The sequence below is a fragment of the Xenopus laevis genome, chromosome 1S (genome assembly GCF_017654675.1).
Source record: "Xenopus laevis strain J_2021 chromosome 1S, Xenopus_laevis_v10.1, whole genome shotgun sequence".
Classification (NCBI taxonomy): Eukaryota; Metazoa; Chordata; class Amphibia; order Anura; family Pipidae; genus Xenopus; species Xenopus laevis.
This window is the reverse complement of record NC_054372.1, coordinates 38,116,570-38,135,994: the sequence shown is the minus strand read 5'-3', so window position 1 is coordinate 38,135,994 and position 19,425 is coordinate 38,116,570. Positions and strand designations below refer to the sequence as shown.

At 36.3% G+C, this 19,425-nt stretch overlaps 1 protein-coding gene across 1 annotated transcript in view; it reads left to right on the top strand.

The window, feature by feature from the left end:
• Positions 1 to 19,425, top strand: part of galntl6.S (polypeptide N-acetylgalactosaminyltransferase like 6 S homeolog) — a 578,928-nt gene that overhangs the window by 445,939 nt on the left and 113,564 nt on the right. The window contains exons 5-6 of the mRNA XM_018243208.2: positions 3,158 to 3,343; positions 5,779 to 5,962. Of these exons, the coding sequence (XP_018098697.2) occupies positions 3,158 to 3,343; positions 5,779 to 5,962 (370 nt within the window). The remainder of the gene's footprint in view (positions 1 to 3,157; positions 3,344 to 5,778; positions 5,963 to 19,425) is intronic.

The following is a 19,425-nucleotide window of genomic DNA, read 5'->3' as shown; positions in this document are numbered from 1 at the left end:
GTACATTTCCACTTTTAATATTCTGTATGGTCCTACATCCATGTTTATTAAACATACTTATTGTGACAGTGCTTATTGCTTGTACTTGAAGTCTGAGCTTTGGAATAGGATGTTGTGTAGGCCCCTAACCATACAGATATGCATACGAATTGTACATTTTTTCAGATTTTTTCCCCAGAATCACTCTATTTTTTGGGGATTTTACACTTTTTTTTGGCAAATGTCGTTTTACACAGCATAGTAAATCTGCCCCTTATTTTCAAACATTTTATACGTAAATGCTAACTGCTAATTGGATACTTGCAGTTACTGTAAGTTAACTTGCACCTTAAGCTTGGGTCCTGTATAAATATGTACAAAATTTACTCCATTGGCAACCGTAGTCAACCCTTACTGGTCTCGTATTAGACAATAAAGCAAAAACATTATTGGTTATGATGGTCTCCTGAACAAGGGTGCATGTTACTACATGGATTAAAAACTCCCTAGTAATCAAAAGCTATTGTAGGGATATTTATTTTTTCCTGAATCCTTTAACTATACATTAAGGGGCAGATTTATCAAAGGTCGAGGTGAATTTTTGAATTTCGAGCTATCTTATGTGTACTTCGACTAGGGTATAGTTCAAATTCGATTCAAATTTGAGAAAAACTTCGAAATTCGAATATCGAATGTACTGTCTCTTTAAAACTTTGACTTCGACCATTTGCCATCTAAAACCTGCCGAAGTGCTGTTTTAGCCTATGGGGGACTGGGGGACTTCCTATAACCTATTTGGAGTCAATTGGTGGACTCGAATCAAATTCGATCAAATGCACTATTCCTTCGATGATACGATTTGAATACAGCCGAATATGGACCTCTTCGACCCAAAAAAATCTTCGACTTCGGTTGGTCTTTTTGAAATCGAATTTTGAAGTTTTTTCAATTCGAAATTCGACCCTTGATAAATATGCCCCAAACTATCAATTTGTGGACTTGAAGGACTGCCATGGTATAATCCTTATAAATAACACTAAAGTCATCAAAAGGAAATATCCTTGTTTGAAGAAAGGTAAATATTTCACCATTAGCTGAAAATAAGAGGCACAAATAAGTAATGATGTTATATATGCTTGTCTATTCATAACTCCTGAGCCAACTGCTGACCAGTTATATCTACGGTACATATCAGATTTGTGATTCATTGCTTTATCTAATCTATGGTGAGAGGGACCCAATAATATATTTGCTCTTTGAATAACAAATTGGGCTGTCTCTTATTTTTACTGACAGGAATGCTGACTTATTTATCTCTAAGGTGCTCTGTTTATTGCTTAGCATAAAATTTAAATACTGAAGACTCCCTAAGGCCTGCCCTGCCAAAAGTAAAATGTATGTAATATTATGGATTATAAATGTAGCCATCGTACTACAGTGCTTTATAGTCGCATAGAGCTGGCCTGAATGAAATTCATTTGTAATAAATGACTTCAAAGTGTTGTCTCCAAGAGATTTAAAGGCCATTGCATCCCATTTCACTAGATATTTTGCATGTCACATTATAATTTCCTATGGAGAATTTCTTTTAAAATTATAGTAAGGGACAATACTTCATTTTACAATTTAAGAGGAGGGACAGTTTGAGAATAAATGCACCCTGCAGACTGTTTGAATATGTACCATAACTGGAATTGAAGAACAATGGTCTATGTGAATGTTAGGCATTTGGGAGACTATTAATATTACAGGAGGATGTCCCTAGTCTCCCTATCAGACAGCAATAAAATACGATTGCAGTAAGAATTTAAATTCATTGCTATCTAATTTACCTCTAATTTATCTTGTAAGAGAAGGAAAGATGTAGAAATTTTTTGGTAAAAATAGATAATGTCTATTTGTTCAAAACTATTCTCTTATTGGTCTCTAGAGGGTCAAGACAAGCGAAATATACTGTATGTGGTGTTGGTCAACAAAAACATTGATCTATTGACTGTTCATTACCTGACAAATCAAATTAGGGCTCAAGTTGTTTATTGATTAAGGAGGGACACCGAACAATTGTTCTTAGACCTGCACACATATGGCTACACTCTTTCCACATACTGTTAATGGGCTGCTATGTGTTCTAACCCAATAGTTAATATAATTATTACTCGAGTAAATATTATACGTACTTGTAAATTATCACCGTAAGTGAGAGATACATTAAGGGGGTTATTAATGCACAATTTTTTCCCTGTGTCCGTTATGACGTTGAAAACCCGAAAAAATTGCTGTTAACAAAGATGAAATTTCCCCCCAAATTTATTATGTGTGGAAGCTGTTCCAAGTCCGAATCTGAAAATATGCCATCTATAACCTGCCAAATCCATGTAAAAGTCCATGGCAGATGTCCGCTTAACCATTGGAAGATGTTTTAACCCTCACAAAATGTTTGGAGTTTTTAGGGTTTGGTGCTGGTTTCTCCTGGTGTCCAATTTTTTTTATTGATAAATAAGGGCAATAAGGGATTCTAATTCAGTCAGACTTTTTTATTTTAAAAATCCGAAAAATTCGGATTTTGATAAATAACCCACTAAAACTTAAGTCTCTATTAAATAATAACTTTTGAGATTAGGGTATAAACTCAGAGATTATATATTTCTTTCTCTGTTTACATTTTCATTTAATCTAGATGGCATCTTGCTAATTTGAAAAGTTATATATTTATTGCTTGAAAATGAGCATTTCTTACATTTACCCTGAAAGCCATCACATCTGACTTGTGGCATTGTTATTTTTTACTTAGAAACAATTCAATCATGTTGATTTTACATTTGATTTTAATTCATTATTGACAAATCCCAGGGTGATTAATTTGACTAAACAAAAGTCACAGAAACCATTTGGATTGGCTATTGCTTCCAGGGCAGTACGTCAAAGATTCCGCTGGGTGTTTGGCTTTGGGCATCACAAAAAGCTGATGAACCTATTTCTGTTGTTTTGGCTCTAACAGCACTGTACATTAAGCAACTGTAATTGCCGCAACACTTTTACAGCAGATTTGAAATATTTCACTTGAATTAAAATTGTGTTTATGTGTAAATAATGTCTGAAAGATAAATCCTGTGTCTTCTCGAATAACGTTACATTAACTACTTCTGTATCTCATATGCAATAACGTTTGTCTTTCTAGACCACTTAAAGGAAAAATTAGAAGACTATATGGCCTATTATCCCAAGATTAGAATTGTGAGGACCAAAAAACGTGAGGGACTGATCCGAACACGTCTTCTAGGAGCATCTATGGCAAAAGGAGCGGTGTTGACGTTTTTAGACTCCCATTGTGAAGTTAATGTGAATTGGCTTCCTCCCTTACTCAGTGAGTAATGAGAATATGTTATCATATTGACAAATGTTTTACAAATGTGAATAAACTCTTTATTGTTTATTTTCCTATTTAATGGATTAAAGAATCCATCCGTTTACTTTCAATTCTGTTGCTATAATAATAATGTTATATAATGTTATATTTATTTGGCTTGGAACAGCATCTTATGTATTCTATAAAGAAAATCTTTGCGTGAGATGTAATAAATGGTCTTAAGTTTGTGACTTGTCTAGTAACCAATAGCAACCAACCAGTTGGTAGAATGTACAAGTCATCTGTTCAAAAGAAACATCATATATGCTTATCTGGTTGCTATCGGTTACTACATGTGGGAAGACTTAGAACTCTTTATTACATTACCCTGTTAGAATCTTGATTTTTTGGGGCATCTTGAACATTTGTGATCAACATTGTTATTTCTTACTACATAACTAATCTACAGGCTGGTGCAATTTGATGATTCAAGTAAATGAATGCCTTAACACATATGTAGTGGCTTGAGTTGACACAATCAAACCGATGCAGATTTGCACATCCTGGAAACATAAGGGGACATTTATCTTGGGATGTCCGTGTGTAAATTGCAATCAATGGCCACATTTTGCACTCCTTCCTCTGGTACATAATTGCCATTTCAGAGCACAGAGAGAAATACAGTAATATCAGTGCTGTATTCATGAAGGCTGGGGGGAGGGGAGAGTCATGTAGGCATTCATTTTCCCACCCAAAACCTTTCCCATAATTTGCACTCCATACAGACATATAAAGTTATGGAGCAGCAGACACCACAGGCCACAACATGTTCTGTCCTTATTGCCTGCCCTACTGCAATTGTGCACAATACACCCCTCTTTGTACCTCTTCATATTTGCATGGGGGAATAGTAAATTAACTTTATACACTTTATAAGTTATAACCAAGTTTAGGTATGTAAACTCCATTAATTACTGGTTAGGCCATGCCCACTGCTGGTCTCTTTTGACAGGGTTGCAACGGCTATTGAGAAGGCTATGAAAGATATGACTTCAAAATTAGACCTTAAAAGCATTCAAAAGTAGTGATGGGCGAATAAATTAGCGAGGCATGGATTTGTGGCAAATTTCCATGTTTTGCCGCTAGCTAATAAATTCATGAAACTGCAGAGAAAATTCACTGACAAATAATCTACCTCATCAAAAAAAATTGTCACGCGCATAAAATTGTCGCACGTCAAAATTATTCGAACGCCTGTTAAAGAATTTGGACAAAATAGTCGCGCATGTAACAATTGTCGTTCGCGTCAAAATTGTTGTGCGTCAAAATTATTTTGACGCCCATTGGCGTTTTGTGAATTTTTCACCATTTTGCAAATTTTTGGGTAAATTCACAAATTTTTTGGTAAAGTGAAATGCCACAATTTCTCCCATCACTATTCAAAAGACTAGAATAGATGCTCTTTATTGAAGAAATCTCACCACTTGTTAAAACATTACCGACACTTTAGGTTTTATTTTCCATGCAGAAATGATAAAATCCAGCATGGAAAATAAATGTCTGAATACATTCTGCCACATTAGATTTGCATTGAGGCTGAGGTTGTCGTTTTGGGGAGGAAAGGGGCTTGTTTATATGGAGGTCTTTTCAGTGGACTGCTAATTAATTTTGTTTGTAATGATGGTTAAAACACGACTTCCTTCATTTAAGTTTAAAAACTACAGTTATTAGAAGTTTAGATGTCTAAATTGTAAATAGTATCACATTTTTCTTATATAGCTGTTACATGACGCATTTCATGCTCTCAGAATTACTCATTCTCATTCTTATTTTTTTGCTTTGGAAGTTTGAATGGAACCAACATACTTTCTTCCAAGCCGCTGCTGCTAAAAAAAATGTACATACACCGTTTGAAAGCTGTCAGTGTGTGTGTGAGGTATCAATACTTTAACAAATATATTTGGTGAATCTAACAAAATACCCATCTTTACACTAACAAACCGATTTTACTTTGTTTTCCTTTAAGTGTTTTCTGTGTTTTTGCTCCGACTGAACATACAGACACATACCTAGGAAGATAATTGTGTTATGCTGTATTCTTCAAGTACTGTTACTAGAGCCTCCAGACATTTTTTCTATTCTTTTCAAGTGACAGATTGAGGACAGCTTGTAGCAGCTGAATGACAGAGATACAGATGACTGGGCTTTTGTAGCTCTCACTGGAATGCAGTTTCCGTAAAAACTATAATTGTTTCTAATCACTGTCCAGTTGAATGAAAACTAGTCTTAGAGAGCAGTCTGATGCTGATTTAAAAAAAGGCAGGGGGTTGTGAAATGCGTAAAACAGACAATTTTCTTCATCCCTAAGAGATCTTTTTGGAGTCGCATTGCTGTAATATGATGGATGACTCGACTAAACATGTCTTCCTATATTTTGTGCTTCCATTTTTCAGATCAGATTGCTCTGAACCACAAAACAATTGTGTGTCCCATGATAGATGTCATTGACCACAATCACTTTGGGTATGAAGCACAGGCAGGGGATGCCATGAGAGGAGCTTTTGACTGGGAAATGTACTACAAACGTATCCCGATACCTCCAGAGCTTCAAAGAACTGATCCCAGTGAGCCTTTTGAGTAAGTAGAATAAAAGAAAGCTAAAGTGCGTGACTGAAATACATAGAAATTATCTTTCAAGCTTTACCAGCTATATTGTATATCCTTCAGAATAAATTTAGCCAGTGCAGTTGTCTTCTCTCTGATTTTGCTCCTCTACTTAATTCCTATTGTTGCTATGGTTTGTTGTTTTTTAGTAATTCATTAAAACTATGACTACAAAATGGAACCCACTATTTTACAATTTAGTTTTTTTTTTATAAGGCAGTAATTATTATATATTATATACTTACAAGAGAGACATCTTTAAGGAGGAGGGATACTGTACATTACGGGTAGGATATGTAGAATTTATAATTTACCCTAAAACAATGCGTTGCTAAGCCATTCTCCTGCACACCATAATTCCTTGCTTCTTATCTACCATGTTTGCATGTTTCTGTTGTGCCGCAGCCTCTAGTTATACCGCATATTACTTGATCTAAAGTAAATCTTTCTGTTTACTGTAAATTCTCTTCAGGAATATGTCCTTCAGTACAGTGAAGTAGCAATAGGTTGTGGGTGCCAAACATGGAAGATAACAAATTCTACAAAGCAATGCCAAAAATGATTGGAAAATGCAGCCAATCTATGGGAAAAAATCAATCTCAGACAAAGGTGTATCGCTTGCCATAATGATAAGTGTTTTTATCATACCCAGATAAAAAATACGTTGGTGGTAGATGTGTTGCATAATCCTCCCATATAAAATATGATTTGAGTGTAACACAAGTCTAATTAAGGATGTAAAATTAAATATATTTTAATTTGATTTTGTGCTATCTGCACTATTGTTACCATACAAGGGTGTACTTTAGGGTTATGGTTTCGAATGCAGAATGTTCAAATGTGCACAGCGGTGCTATTAAATTAACTATACAGCCCTTCTGAATTAAAAAAAAAATGATGTAGATCTACACTGAATAGAGTATAAAAAGGCCTACAAACTTCCTTAACTTGTTTTTGGTCTCATAGAATACCCGATACAACCCACAACAGACCTCTGTTATTTGTCTCTGATATATAAAAAAGATTACATTTCATTAAATTAGAAAGAAAATGAACACAAACAAAAATGTATGTTACTGAGCTCATTTTTCAGGGGTATGCCCACCTATTACGCTTAATTATCACAGATATTGGATTATCAAAGTGTCCCTGCAAAGTAGTGACACAAAGTCTGAGCATGTCTAAGCTAATTATATTAGGGAAAACTACTACAGCTACAATAATTTTGTTATTTATATGAAAATAAGCTCTGCTGCATTTTAATAGAATTAGGTAGACCATGTGATACCTTTGCAAAGGAGGTCTTTGGCAGCAATGCCCAGTAAGGTCACAATGTGACTCATGAGCAACATGATGCTCACTAACTCTTTGGATGTTGCTCCCAACGGCCTAAAAGCAGGTGCTAATTTTTGGATTCCAGGCTTGGAGGCAAGTTTTGGTTGAATAAAACCAGGGGGCAGATTTATTAAGGGTCGAATTGAAAATGTAATTTCCAATTAAAATTTTCGAGTTTTTTTATAAACTTAAATTCGATTATTCGCCACCTAAAACCAGGGATCAATTTTGTGTTGTTCGCAGCCTTCCTGACAAGTTTTTTTTTTTGGAGGAAAACTCAAATCAAATTCTATTCAAATTTGATTCCGGTCAATCCTATTCACACAAGTTCAGGAAATTAGATTTTTTTTTAATAAATTTTGATATACCCTTATAATCAGTGATGGGTGAATTTCTCCCATTTCGCTTTGCCGAAAAATTTGTGAATTTCCTGCAAATTTTGTGAAACGGCAAAAAATTTGTGAAAAATTGTGAAATCGGATGATTCACAAAAAAATCATGAAATTCTAAAGTTTTCACGAAAAAATTGATATTCCTGCTAAGTCAGTTCCAAGGGAGTTTCATCCTGTGTTACACTTTGCAATGTGATGTGCCTGTACCACTGTGATGTGAGTAAGCCCTATGGATGTTCAATAAACCCTTTTTGTTCTGTTTTACTGCAAGAACCTCCTGGCACCCATTCTTTTCCTGTTTTTTTGCACATTAGCATGTGGGAGTTGAAGTTACACCACACCTATAATATTCCATGTAGCGCAACCCTAGCCTGAAGTGTTAGAGTCACGTGTAACTCATGCTCTAGTGCACTAGCTGGTAATATACCCCGTTGGCCATATAGCCCAAGATAGCGTTACATATATATATATTACATGCTTAATATTTAAGCCAATGCAAGATTAGAGTTTTGCCAAAATGGGTATATCTATTCAGACATGGCAGGCTTTAGTTGAATTAGTTGCAGACTTTGGAGAAGAAGTTTTAGGACCTGGAGAAGAAAATCAATAGGGAAAGTGAGAAATTGTGTTAGTGAGTGAGTAAAATTGTAAAATTAGTTTTCATTGGAAGTAGTGAAATGTTTTAGAATGTCAAGAAAAACAGCAGAATTTTACCAGCAAAAACAAGTTGACCTTTCATAAATCCAACCAAAATTCTTCTTCATCTATTATGTCTGTAACAGACTATTCAGCACATACAGTAAATTAGGGTCAAATGACCCTTCAGACATATTCTTATTGTGAAGATTATCTTACTATACTCACTGCTTCACAAACCCAAAGGCAGTAGACAAGGTGTGAAAAACATGTATAACCAAATTATGTATAACTATTTCTAGCTAGAGGGCTTGTTCTGTTTTTCTCTGTATTTATTTCTTATTGCATATTTAGCCTAACTTCCTCAATTTAAACAGTGTCATGTTTGTATGTGTTTTCTTAAATTATTTACCTAGCTTTTACCTAGCACATTGCTGTATTCATAATTTAAAGCAAAAGTGAATATTTTTTATTAAGCAACCACCATTGATGATCTGCCCAAAAGTTGGCCAGTGAACATGTAAATTGTAGATGCCTTAGGTATACATTGCATTGCTAAAATCTTTCACTTAAAGTTTGTTTTTAACATTTGGTTAACTGACACACATTATTATGATTAAGATTTATCAAGGGTCGAATTGGCCAAATTCGATAGTCAAACTTTTCTTTTTGAATTCTTTGTTGTTTTCGGTCGAAATAAAATCGTTCGATCGATCGTAGCAGTCGTTGGAAACAAACAATTCGAACGATTTGATTGATCGATCAAACGATTTACAAAGAAAAAAAAAATTTGACTTTTTAAAACTTAGCCAAATTTTGGCTCTAGGTTTTAGGAGGTCCCCATTGGCTAACATAGCAATTCGGCAGGTTTAAAGTGGGGAAGTGGCGAAGTCGAAGTTTTTTAAAGAGACAGTACTTCGATTTTCGAGTTGTCGAATATTCAAAGTATTTTCGAATCAAAGTCGAATTTGGCCTATTCGATGGTCGAAGTACCCAAAAATTACTTCGAAATTCAACGTTTTTTCATTCAAAAATTCACTTCGACCTTTGATAAATCTGCCCCTAAGTGTTCACACTGTGCCGGATGCCACTGAGATTCATTGGTTGTTTGTGCTTAAAGGCACCACCAGGACACTGTACTTTTGCTGCCTTTGATTAAACCCCTTTGTGGATGACATATTTGACATATAGCTGAATAAAGCACAGCATTTGAAGTTCTCTGAGTTTGGAGACTTGTTCTTTCAGTCAAGGATCTGGAATATATGACATTTTTTTCATCACTGAGAATGTAGAAAGGTCTCCTCCAGTAAAACTGTATCAATACACTTTGTTAATAGATGGTATATATATATATATATATATATATATATATATATATATATATATATATATATATATATATATATATATAAATATACTGTATAATGTATTAATGCATTTATGTGCTGAGGGCTGTCCTGATGTTTCCATGGAAGTCTTATTGATTTTTTTTCTTTTTAGTTTCTTCTTTATGTGCTAAGAATTCAATTGAATCCAAATTATGGAAAGGCCATACCTCAATTTCAAGCAAATAGTTCTAATTTTTCTGTAATAATAAAACAGTACCTTGTACTGGACGGTAACTAAGCTGCATGAATCCATATTGGTGGTAAAACAATCTTGTTGGTTTTATTTAATGTTTACTGGTAGTGATAGGCGAATAAATTCGCCTGGCACGAATTCCCCAAAATTCCCAAATTTCGCCGCCGGCGAATAAATTTGCAAATCTCCCGTGAAAATTCGCCGGTGAAAATTCGCCAGCATAAATTTCCGATTTTTTTCGTGAAAATGTTCGAACTGCTTAATTTTTTCTTGAAAAGGTTCAAATTGCTCGATTTTATAGTGAGAAGGTTTGAATTGCTTGATTTTTTAGTGAAAATGTTCGAATTGCTCTATTTTTTCGTGAAAACGTTCGAATTTCACGTTTTTTTGCAAACTTTCTGATTTCACGTTTTTTCTAGAATTTTTCGCCATTTTGCAAATTTTGCGGGAAATTCACGAATTTTTCGGCGAAGCGAAACGGGAGAGATTCGCCCATCACTATTTACTGGTTATAAATCCCTTATCTAGCAAACCCCAGGTCCCAAGTATTATGGATATTACTATTACTAGTACTGTATTAGATAGATATTATAATACTGTATAATAATAAAATAATTATACAATAATCAATAATTATAATATAATAGATATTACTATTACTGTAAATAATGTAATACCATTAATTATAATTAATAATATAATAATAATTATAAAATAATAAAAGATATTACTATTACTGTAAATAATTGTTTCAAAGATTTTAACTAGTGGATACTCTTTACAAATTTTTTTATTTCTTTTATTAATAATGGAAGTGGAATTGAAACCAGGTCACCCTTAGGGTTGCAAAAACCCTTTTTTCATTGTGTACTTCCATATTGCAAAAATTGCCAGAGCCAACAAAGAAAACAAGTGTTAAAAAAGCAAATAATAAATGTTAATATAGGTATGGGACCTGTTATCCAGAATGATCGGGACCTGGGGTTTTACAGATAATTGATCTTTCCGTAATTTGGGTCATAATGCCTTAAGTCTGCTAGAAATTCATTTAAACATTAAATAAACCCAATAGGCTGGTTTTGTTCCAATAAGGATTTATTATATCTTAATTGGGATCAAGTACAAGCTACTGTTTTATTATTACAGAGAAAAGGGAAATCATTTTTAAAAATTTGGATTATTTGGATAAAATGGAGTCTATAATTCTGATCTTTCTAGATATCGGGTTTCCGGATAAGGGGTCCTATACCTGTACTCCAACTCTTGTGTAGTCGTATAAATGAAGAACACAGGTTACCTGCTTCCTATAATATGGCACTAAAATATGTCAATAAAATATTGATTTGCAGTAGTTTAGCTGATGGTAAAACAAACATTGAAAGTAGACTCTCTGTGCATTCATTTAAGAGCTTAAATAAAATCAGGCAGCAAAAGAAGAATGGGTCTTCAAATAGAGAGAAATGTCATTATTATTCATTTAATGCACATGTTGTGAATTCTGTAGGCAGTTATTTAATATTGTTGGTTAAAAAAAAGAATGAAGTCAGTACTTGCTTATTAAATCATTATTAACACTCCAGATTTTTGCCCCAGGAGTGCTCTGCTCTAAAAAATCCAGGCTTATTTAAAGATGCAGTTCAAGCTATACTTGTCTGTTTGAATCATTACTTTGCCTAAACTTTGATTGTTGATTTGAACATGTAAAATCACAAGGTATAATTCATTGCTCTGTGTTCAGACGGTAAGACAATCTGTGTGACATAGTCAGTTGGTACAGTTCATATTAAAGTTGGAATTCTAAGTAATATATTCAGTTCTAAGTGATATATTTAATTAGTACAATTCAAAAGCCTGTAGGTCTGTCTCCATGCAATACCAGACTGCTAAAATGAAAAGATACTTACTAAAGTAAAAAGATACTGTGGGGGTCATTTATAAACTTTGCGCAAGGCAGATTGGTTCACGAAGTGAATATATTTGTCCTTTGCATGGTTATATCTATAAAGCTGAATAAGTGTGGTGCAAACAGAATTGCGAAATTTTCACAATGTGAATGTCTGTAAGAGCTTTTTAAATATGTAAAAAATCACAAATTGCGAATTACGCCACAACTTTGGTGGCGTAGAAAATAGTCGCAAAACAGTTTTGCAAAGGGTGAATCTAAGTTACTGTTAATGCTATTTTCACGCACAACAACCTCGCACATTGGGTGCGCTCGTGCAAACTCCCGTCATTTGCGAAAATCTATTCACAATGCGAAATATCAAAGACCGGACAGAGCAGTGCAATATATTAGCGTTCGGGAAAATATGCTCTGCGCGACCTTTAGAAATGACCCCCAGTATGTGTAAATACAGTTGATTTACCATTTACCAATCCGCCATAGCTACAAATTTGGTAGCAGTATATTAAGGGGGTTATTTATCAAAGTCCAAATTTATCTCAGTATTTTCTGAAAAACAAATCCACACAGGTTTTTTCAGCTTATTTATTAATATACTTTCCAGAAAATGTTGGGGTTTTCTCCACTAAAAATTCAGATTTTATATTCAAAAAACACAAATTTTCTGGGTTTTTGGCATTTGGAGTTTAGTAAATAACCCCCTTGAAGATAAATAATTTATGGTGTATTAAATAGATGTTGGACATTACATAGTTACATAGTTAGTTAAATTGGGTTGAAAAAAAGACCATCAAGTTCAACCCCTCCAAATGAAAACCCAGCAAACATACACACACACACCTCCCTACTTTTAATTAAATTCTATATACCCATACCTATACTAACTATAGAGCTTAGTATCACAATAGCCTTTGATATTATGTCTGTCCAATAAATCATCCAAGCCATTCTTAAAGGCATTAACTGAATCAGCCATCACAACATCACCCGGCAGTGCATTCCACAACCTCACTGTCCTGACTGTGAAGAACCCCCTACGTTTCTTCAAATGAAAGTTCTTTTCTTCTAGTCTAAAGGGGGGGCTTCTGGTACGGTGATCCACTTTATGGGTAAAAAGGTCCCCTGCTATTTGTCTATAATGTCCTCTAATGTACTTGTAAAGTGTAATCATGTCCCCTCGCAAGCGCCTTTTTTCCAGAGAAAACAACCCCAACCTTGACAGTCTACCCTCATAATACCCTCATAATTTAAGTCTTCCGTCCCTCTAACCAATTTAGTTGCACGTCTCTGCACTCTCTCCAGCTCATTTATATCCCTCTTAAGGACTGGAGTCCAAAACTGAACTGCATACTCCAGATGAGGCCTCACCAGGGACCTATAAAGAGGCATAATTATGTTTTCATCCCTTGAGTTAATGCCCTTTTTTATGCAAGACAGAACTTTATTTGCTTTAGTAGTCACAGAATGACACTGCCCAGAATTAGACAACGTGTTATTTACAAAGACCCCTAGATCCTTTTCATTTAAGGAAACTCCCAACACATTGCCATTTAGTTTATAACTTGCATTTATATTATTTTTGCCAAAGTGCATAACCTTGCATTTATCAACATTGAACCTCATTTTCCAGTTTCCTGCCCAGTTTTCCAATTTAGACAAATCACTCTGCAAAGTGGCAGCATCCTGCATGGAACCTATAGTTCTAATTTCGAGGGTTAAAAAACCCTCGAATTCGACCCTCGAATAAAATCCCTCATATTCAAATATCAAAGGATTTTAGCGCAAAAGGTTCAATCGATCGAATGATAAAATCATTCGAATCGAACGGTGCAAACAATTTTAAGCGATCAATCGAATGATTTTTATTCAATCAAAAAAATCTTAGAAAAGTACTCTGGAAGGTCCCCATAGGCTAACATTGCACTTCGGTAGCTTTAATGTGGTATGAAGTATGAAGTCGAAGTTTTTTTTAAAAGAGACAGTACTTCGATTATCGAATGTTCGAATAGTCTAAAGATTTTTACTTTGACTTTAATTTGACCAATTCGATGTTAGAAGTACCCAAAAAAATACTTAGAAATTAGAATATTTTTGCATTCGAACTATTCACTCGAGCTTAGTATATCTGCCCCTTAGTGTTACTTGTATATATCACAATTTAGTTTTGCATATGTTCCTATACACTATTCTTCAACTCGTAAGCCAGTCCACATAACAATGAGAGAGACTTTCCTGCTAGATTTCAACACCAGGTGCGATATTTCATATTGTCCAACAATTCCACTGATCTGCCATAAAACCCATCCTTTTGTAACTAAATAGCACCTCTTTTGGGATCATTTTCTATGATTACCAAATTTTCCACCATTCCAATACCACAATAATGACATTTAAAAGGACAAAGTGAAACCCAGGACAGTGCATGCTTGCAAAGGGTGCATGACAGGGGCGGGACAAAGCTGCCTGGCAGGGGATTAGCAATGGGATTAGTGATGGAAGGCAAGATCCCAAGGTTCTGCAGTTCACTCCCTTTGCCGGTATATGACCTGTTCTCCCTCAGATCGACCAAAATGCAAACAACCTTTTCTTCAATTGAAGATATACCAGCGCTAAAAGCTCAGGGTAGACACAAGAAAGAAATGCAAACACAATATAGTGTAGTAGTTTTTAAATCGAATGAAATATATAACCACTTGTGCGGTAGTTAAACGATGTGGTTTTGGGGTCTTCCACCAAGGGGTTAAAAGGCCATTTTTCCGTGCTTTTGATAAATAGTGTGGCCACCTCCTGTGTGGGGCAGTGGGTACTTACAGACGTTTATAAATATCACCCGCATATAATAAAATCCATTTTATTATATGCGGGTGATATTTATAAACGTCTGTAAGTACCCACTGCCCCACACAGGAGGTGGCCACACTATTTATCAAAAGCACGGAAAAATGGCCTTTTAACCCCTTGGTGGAAGACCCCAAAACCACATCGTTTAACTACCGCACAAGTGGTTATATATTTCATTCGATTTAAAAACTACTACACTATATTGTGTTTGCATTTCTTTCTTGTGTCTACCCTGAGCTTTTAGCGCTGGTATATCTTCAATTGAAGAAAAGGTTGTTTGCAATGGGATTAGTGATGTAGTTGGGGGGTGGAGTTGTAAAGGGATGTGTAGCACTAACTGCTAAGGAGGGCATCCATTTTGGAAGAAGAAAAGGAGTCCCACCCTCCCTCCCTTGTATTACCCTTTGTGCTAGTTGTCACAATTGTGGCCTGGGTTAGTGGGGCACAGGATAAGTTGATGATGTGGAATGGTGAGTATTGGGCTGACTAACCAAGAGGTAATGAGAGGGAATAGCCCATTGTCACAGCCGGGCGGCGAGTCCCTGGCAATGGGGAGAGTTAATTAAGTGGAGTTTTTTACCAAGTACCAAGTTGGTTAATGGAACTTGGTTGGTGGCGTTCCTCTCTAAGAGCGGTGGTCTCTGTGAGGGTATGTTGTATTGGTGGTAGCATGCAGTCCTGCGTACCCATCATGCTAGACGGCACAAGCGGCTGGTAACTTATACTATTGCATGCACCTAATTGGGTCCATTGCCAGGGGTCTTGCAGAGGATTAAAAAGTTAATGGTATATCACTGTTCATATTTGTATGTTTATAATGTTGTTAATATAACTGTTATTGATATATATGTGTTATCTATTGTTGAATAATCTTTTGTGCAAGAAAGCTGTGGACAAAAAGACTCCAACAAATAAAATGTATGGTGAGCGAGTTGGTTATTCCTAGGCCAGTTTGGGGGAAAAAGGCAGGTATTTGTCCCTGCCCATGTCATGTTGTATTGTCAAAAAAGTAGAAAAAGTTAAAGAAATAAGTAAAATAAATAAATAAGCTTTAGCTACCTACTTCTCAGCATGAAAATGGATTAATTATCAAAGCATTTACAAATCAGTCAAAAAATCTGAGATGTATATACTCTGCTAAAGTGCAACACTTGCAAAATACTTTTACTCTGTTTTAGAAATAAACAAGAAAATCGTTCTCTGTCAATCAAGCATGGGAAATTACAATTTGTGTAGCTTTATTTGAAAACCAAAGGTAATGGATATGTATGTATGAATACTTATGTTTTCACTGATAGATAGTGTTCTACAATAGAATAATAGTATAAAAAATAATAATGGTAGATGGGCAGGGATGGGAGAATTTTTTCGCCTTGTTTCTCCGCGGAAATGACGCCCATAGACTTGTATGGCATTGTGCGTCAAAAAAAAAAAAAGAATTTTGCCACACGTCCAAATATTTTTGACGCCCATAGACTTTAATGGTGACATTTCGCCGTCGGCAAATTTTTGATGAAACGGGTCAAATTCGCCCATCCCTATAGATGGGGAGCAATACAATTATAGAATTGAAATTATTACAAAAACTGGGTTGGATTTATGGGTAGGCAGAGACTTTGCCCAGGGCGCAGATGGGGCGGAACTTGGTTCAGAGCAAAGTTGTACACTCAAAAAGAGTAAAGTGAGGAAAATAGTGATTTAGTAGTGGTTGGGCAATTGTGGTGGAGGTGGTGGTGGGAGTTGTGGATGCGAGCAGGCAGGAGGAAAGCTGGTGGGGCCTGTCATGGTTTGGATGGTGTTGTTTTTAATAATATATGACATTGTTTGTCTTGCAAATAATTTATCCTATCATGTAATATTTTGTTTTCAAACTAATGTTTACCAATTACACATGCTTTGAAAAAGGTGTTTTAATTTCTGTTTTTTTTTACCTACAGTATAAAGCAAAATGTACTCATGGAAACACCCTGGTTGTGGTGCAGACAACCCTGCTATGATATACGCATGCAAATAATAAATGAATGCCACAGCTTCATTATATGTATTCTTGTCCTATTCTACTTGCCATTCATGAGAATGCTGGGGCACTCACTCATTAAGCATACATGCATGGTCCAGAGGCAGAGCACTTGATGGGGTGCTTTTTTTCAAAAAATACTGACGTTTCTGGAGTGTAGGCTCTGTTACCCCAACCATTAGTAGCAGAAGCAATTTTTATGTGACAGGTTCCCTAAAAGTCAAACAAGCCAAATTCAGGGCCCTGCAAAATAGATATAATCCATAGATTCCTATTACCACTTATTGCAGTGCGTTTATTGTGATTGATGCATATACCTTCCTTCATAACCTATAACCATGATACCTGTAGGGTCAAAAGTGATTTCTGACTAGACAGATTGGATTAATATCCGTGTTTATGTTATTCTGTAGGTGCATATCTGGCAGGTAAATTGAAATACCATGCTGTGTTTTCATTGGTTAACCAATTTGAAAGAGCAATTACCGCTTGGCAAGCTATATGGGGCAAATTTAAGAATTATTTGGTCATTTAAACAGTGCACTATTTTTGAAGTAGGGAAGAGCTCTCTAAAGTGTGAATCATTATGATTTTTAAGAGTTCCTTCCTCTACACTGCCTGTGTACTCAAAGTTAAGGCACAAGGTAGTTGGGTCACATACAGCTGCTCCACTGTCTCTTTACAAGCCAACACATCCTCCTGATTAAGTGGAATATGTGCCTGTGCCACTCATCTTCTAAATTGGTTGCTTAAAATCAATAAAGCAAGGCCTTAAGGGAAAAATAAATGAATGTTGCAGTGAGTCTTCCAACTACAATATACTTTTTAAAGGTTGCATCTACATAAAAAAAGGGTTATATTGAACAATGAACAGTTTTTGAAAACTACTACCTAAGGTCATCAACAGTATGAAAAAGACTAATTGCAAGATTGCTTCAAGATATGATTCTAAATCATAATGAGAGCTGTTTGCTGATGGAAGCATTGGTATCACTGCAAAAAAAGTAACGAGTTACTTTACCATGAACATGAATGTAAGATTCCTGATAAGAGCTTCTGTCACTCTACTGTTACCTGTCAAATAGTGACACAAATGCTTCATAGATAATTTAGATTTTAAAGACAAAGGGGTATATTTAAGTTAGAGATCACCACAGTCCTCTAGAGTGAAATTCCACCACTCTCCATTCATTTATAAGGGATTTTTAAAAGAGTATTTATTAACTAGTTAAAAATGAATGTTCACCCTTTGATGAATATGCCTTTAAAAAAAACATAAAAATGAATTGTGAAAGGCGGTATTTCACTCTAAGGGGTAAATTTATGAAGCGGCGAAAATTAGCCAGCAATGGCATTGCAGCCATCGCAACACTTTGCCAGGCAAAAATTCATTCAGAAAATGCTAATTTACTACAATGCAAAGTTGCGTCCAGGGCGGCAAATGCTGGCAAATTTTCTGCCTTGCGCAATTTCGTTAGAGGTCTTCGCTCAGACTGATTTGCATACGGTGGGAAATTTAAAGTTGAATGGATGTACAGTATACAGGGCAGTCATCAGGGGGGGACAGGGGGGAGAGGTGTAGGGGGTCTGAGGGTAAGGGGGGCCCAGCCACGCCACACTTACTTGATTAGACAGGCCCCCCTATCTTTCTGAGAGCTGCTGACTTCGGGAAGGCATGAACGTTGAAGGGGCCCTGGCCACCAATTTTCTTATAATGGGGGGGGCTGGCCACCAATTTTGGCCACCAATTTTTTTTCCTCATGTGGGGTCCTAGCCATCAATATTTTTTAATGGGGGGCCCTGGCCACAAATGTTTTTTTTTATGTGAACCCTAGCCACCAATATTTTTTTCGTTTTTTCTGTGTGGTGGGGGGCGGACCTGTGGGGTGGGGAGAGTGGACCTGTAGGTGGGGCCCAGGAAATTTTGTCGTATGGGGCCCTGCGATTTCTGATGGCGGTCCTGACAGTATATGTTGCAGCAAATACATTACATTACACAAGTCGAGGGAACTTTAATAAAGAAAATAGAGTTGTTATAATGCCCTACACCTGAGTCCAGTGTATAGTTTATGTTCCATATGTTAGAAAATGTATGGGGGAAGCCGGCAACCCAAAAAAAATTTGAAGGACTTTTCCAGGCTATCACTCTGAAAAAAGGAAAAGACGCCAGCATTTTTTGGACTTTTTCAACTAAAAAATATAATGTAAGTAACAGAAGAATGAGGAAGATATACCGTATATACTCGAGTATAAGCCGAGTTTTTCAGCACCCAAAATGTGCTGAAAAAGTCTACCTCGGCTTATACTCGAGTCAGTCAGGTCAGACTCACCCAAACCGCATCAATTGTGCTCATTAAATCTCCTCCTGTGCCCCACACAGCTGCCTCGTTCCTGGCTGCCGGCAGCCATTTTCCCTGCATTACTGTATACATTGTTCCTTCTGTAAATGGGCATGCCCCTCCTACTTGACCTCTCCATTCAGTTTGAGGGGGTGTCCAACTACAGCCCGCTGATTTGTAATTGGGCCGCAGCCAGGGCCGGATTATCCAGCAAGGCAGGTGGTTTTAGCGGCACGGTACAGGGCCTGCCTAGCTGAAGGGGCCTGGGCAGCCGGGCTACCATTGAGGAAAGCATCACCTGCCCCCCCGCTGGCCTTGCGTCAAAATGATCAGCAGCCTCCCGCATCTTGCACCCTGCCGTGACGTCCAGCTGCGACACACTTATGAGGTTA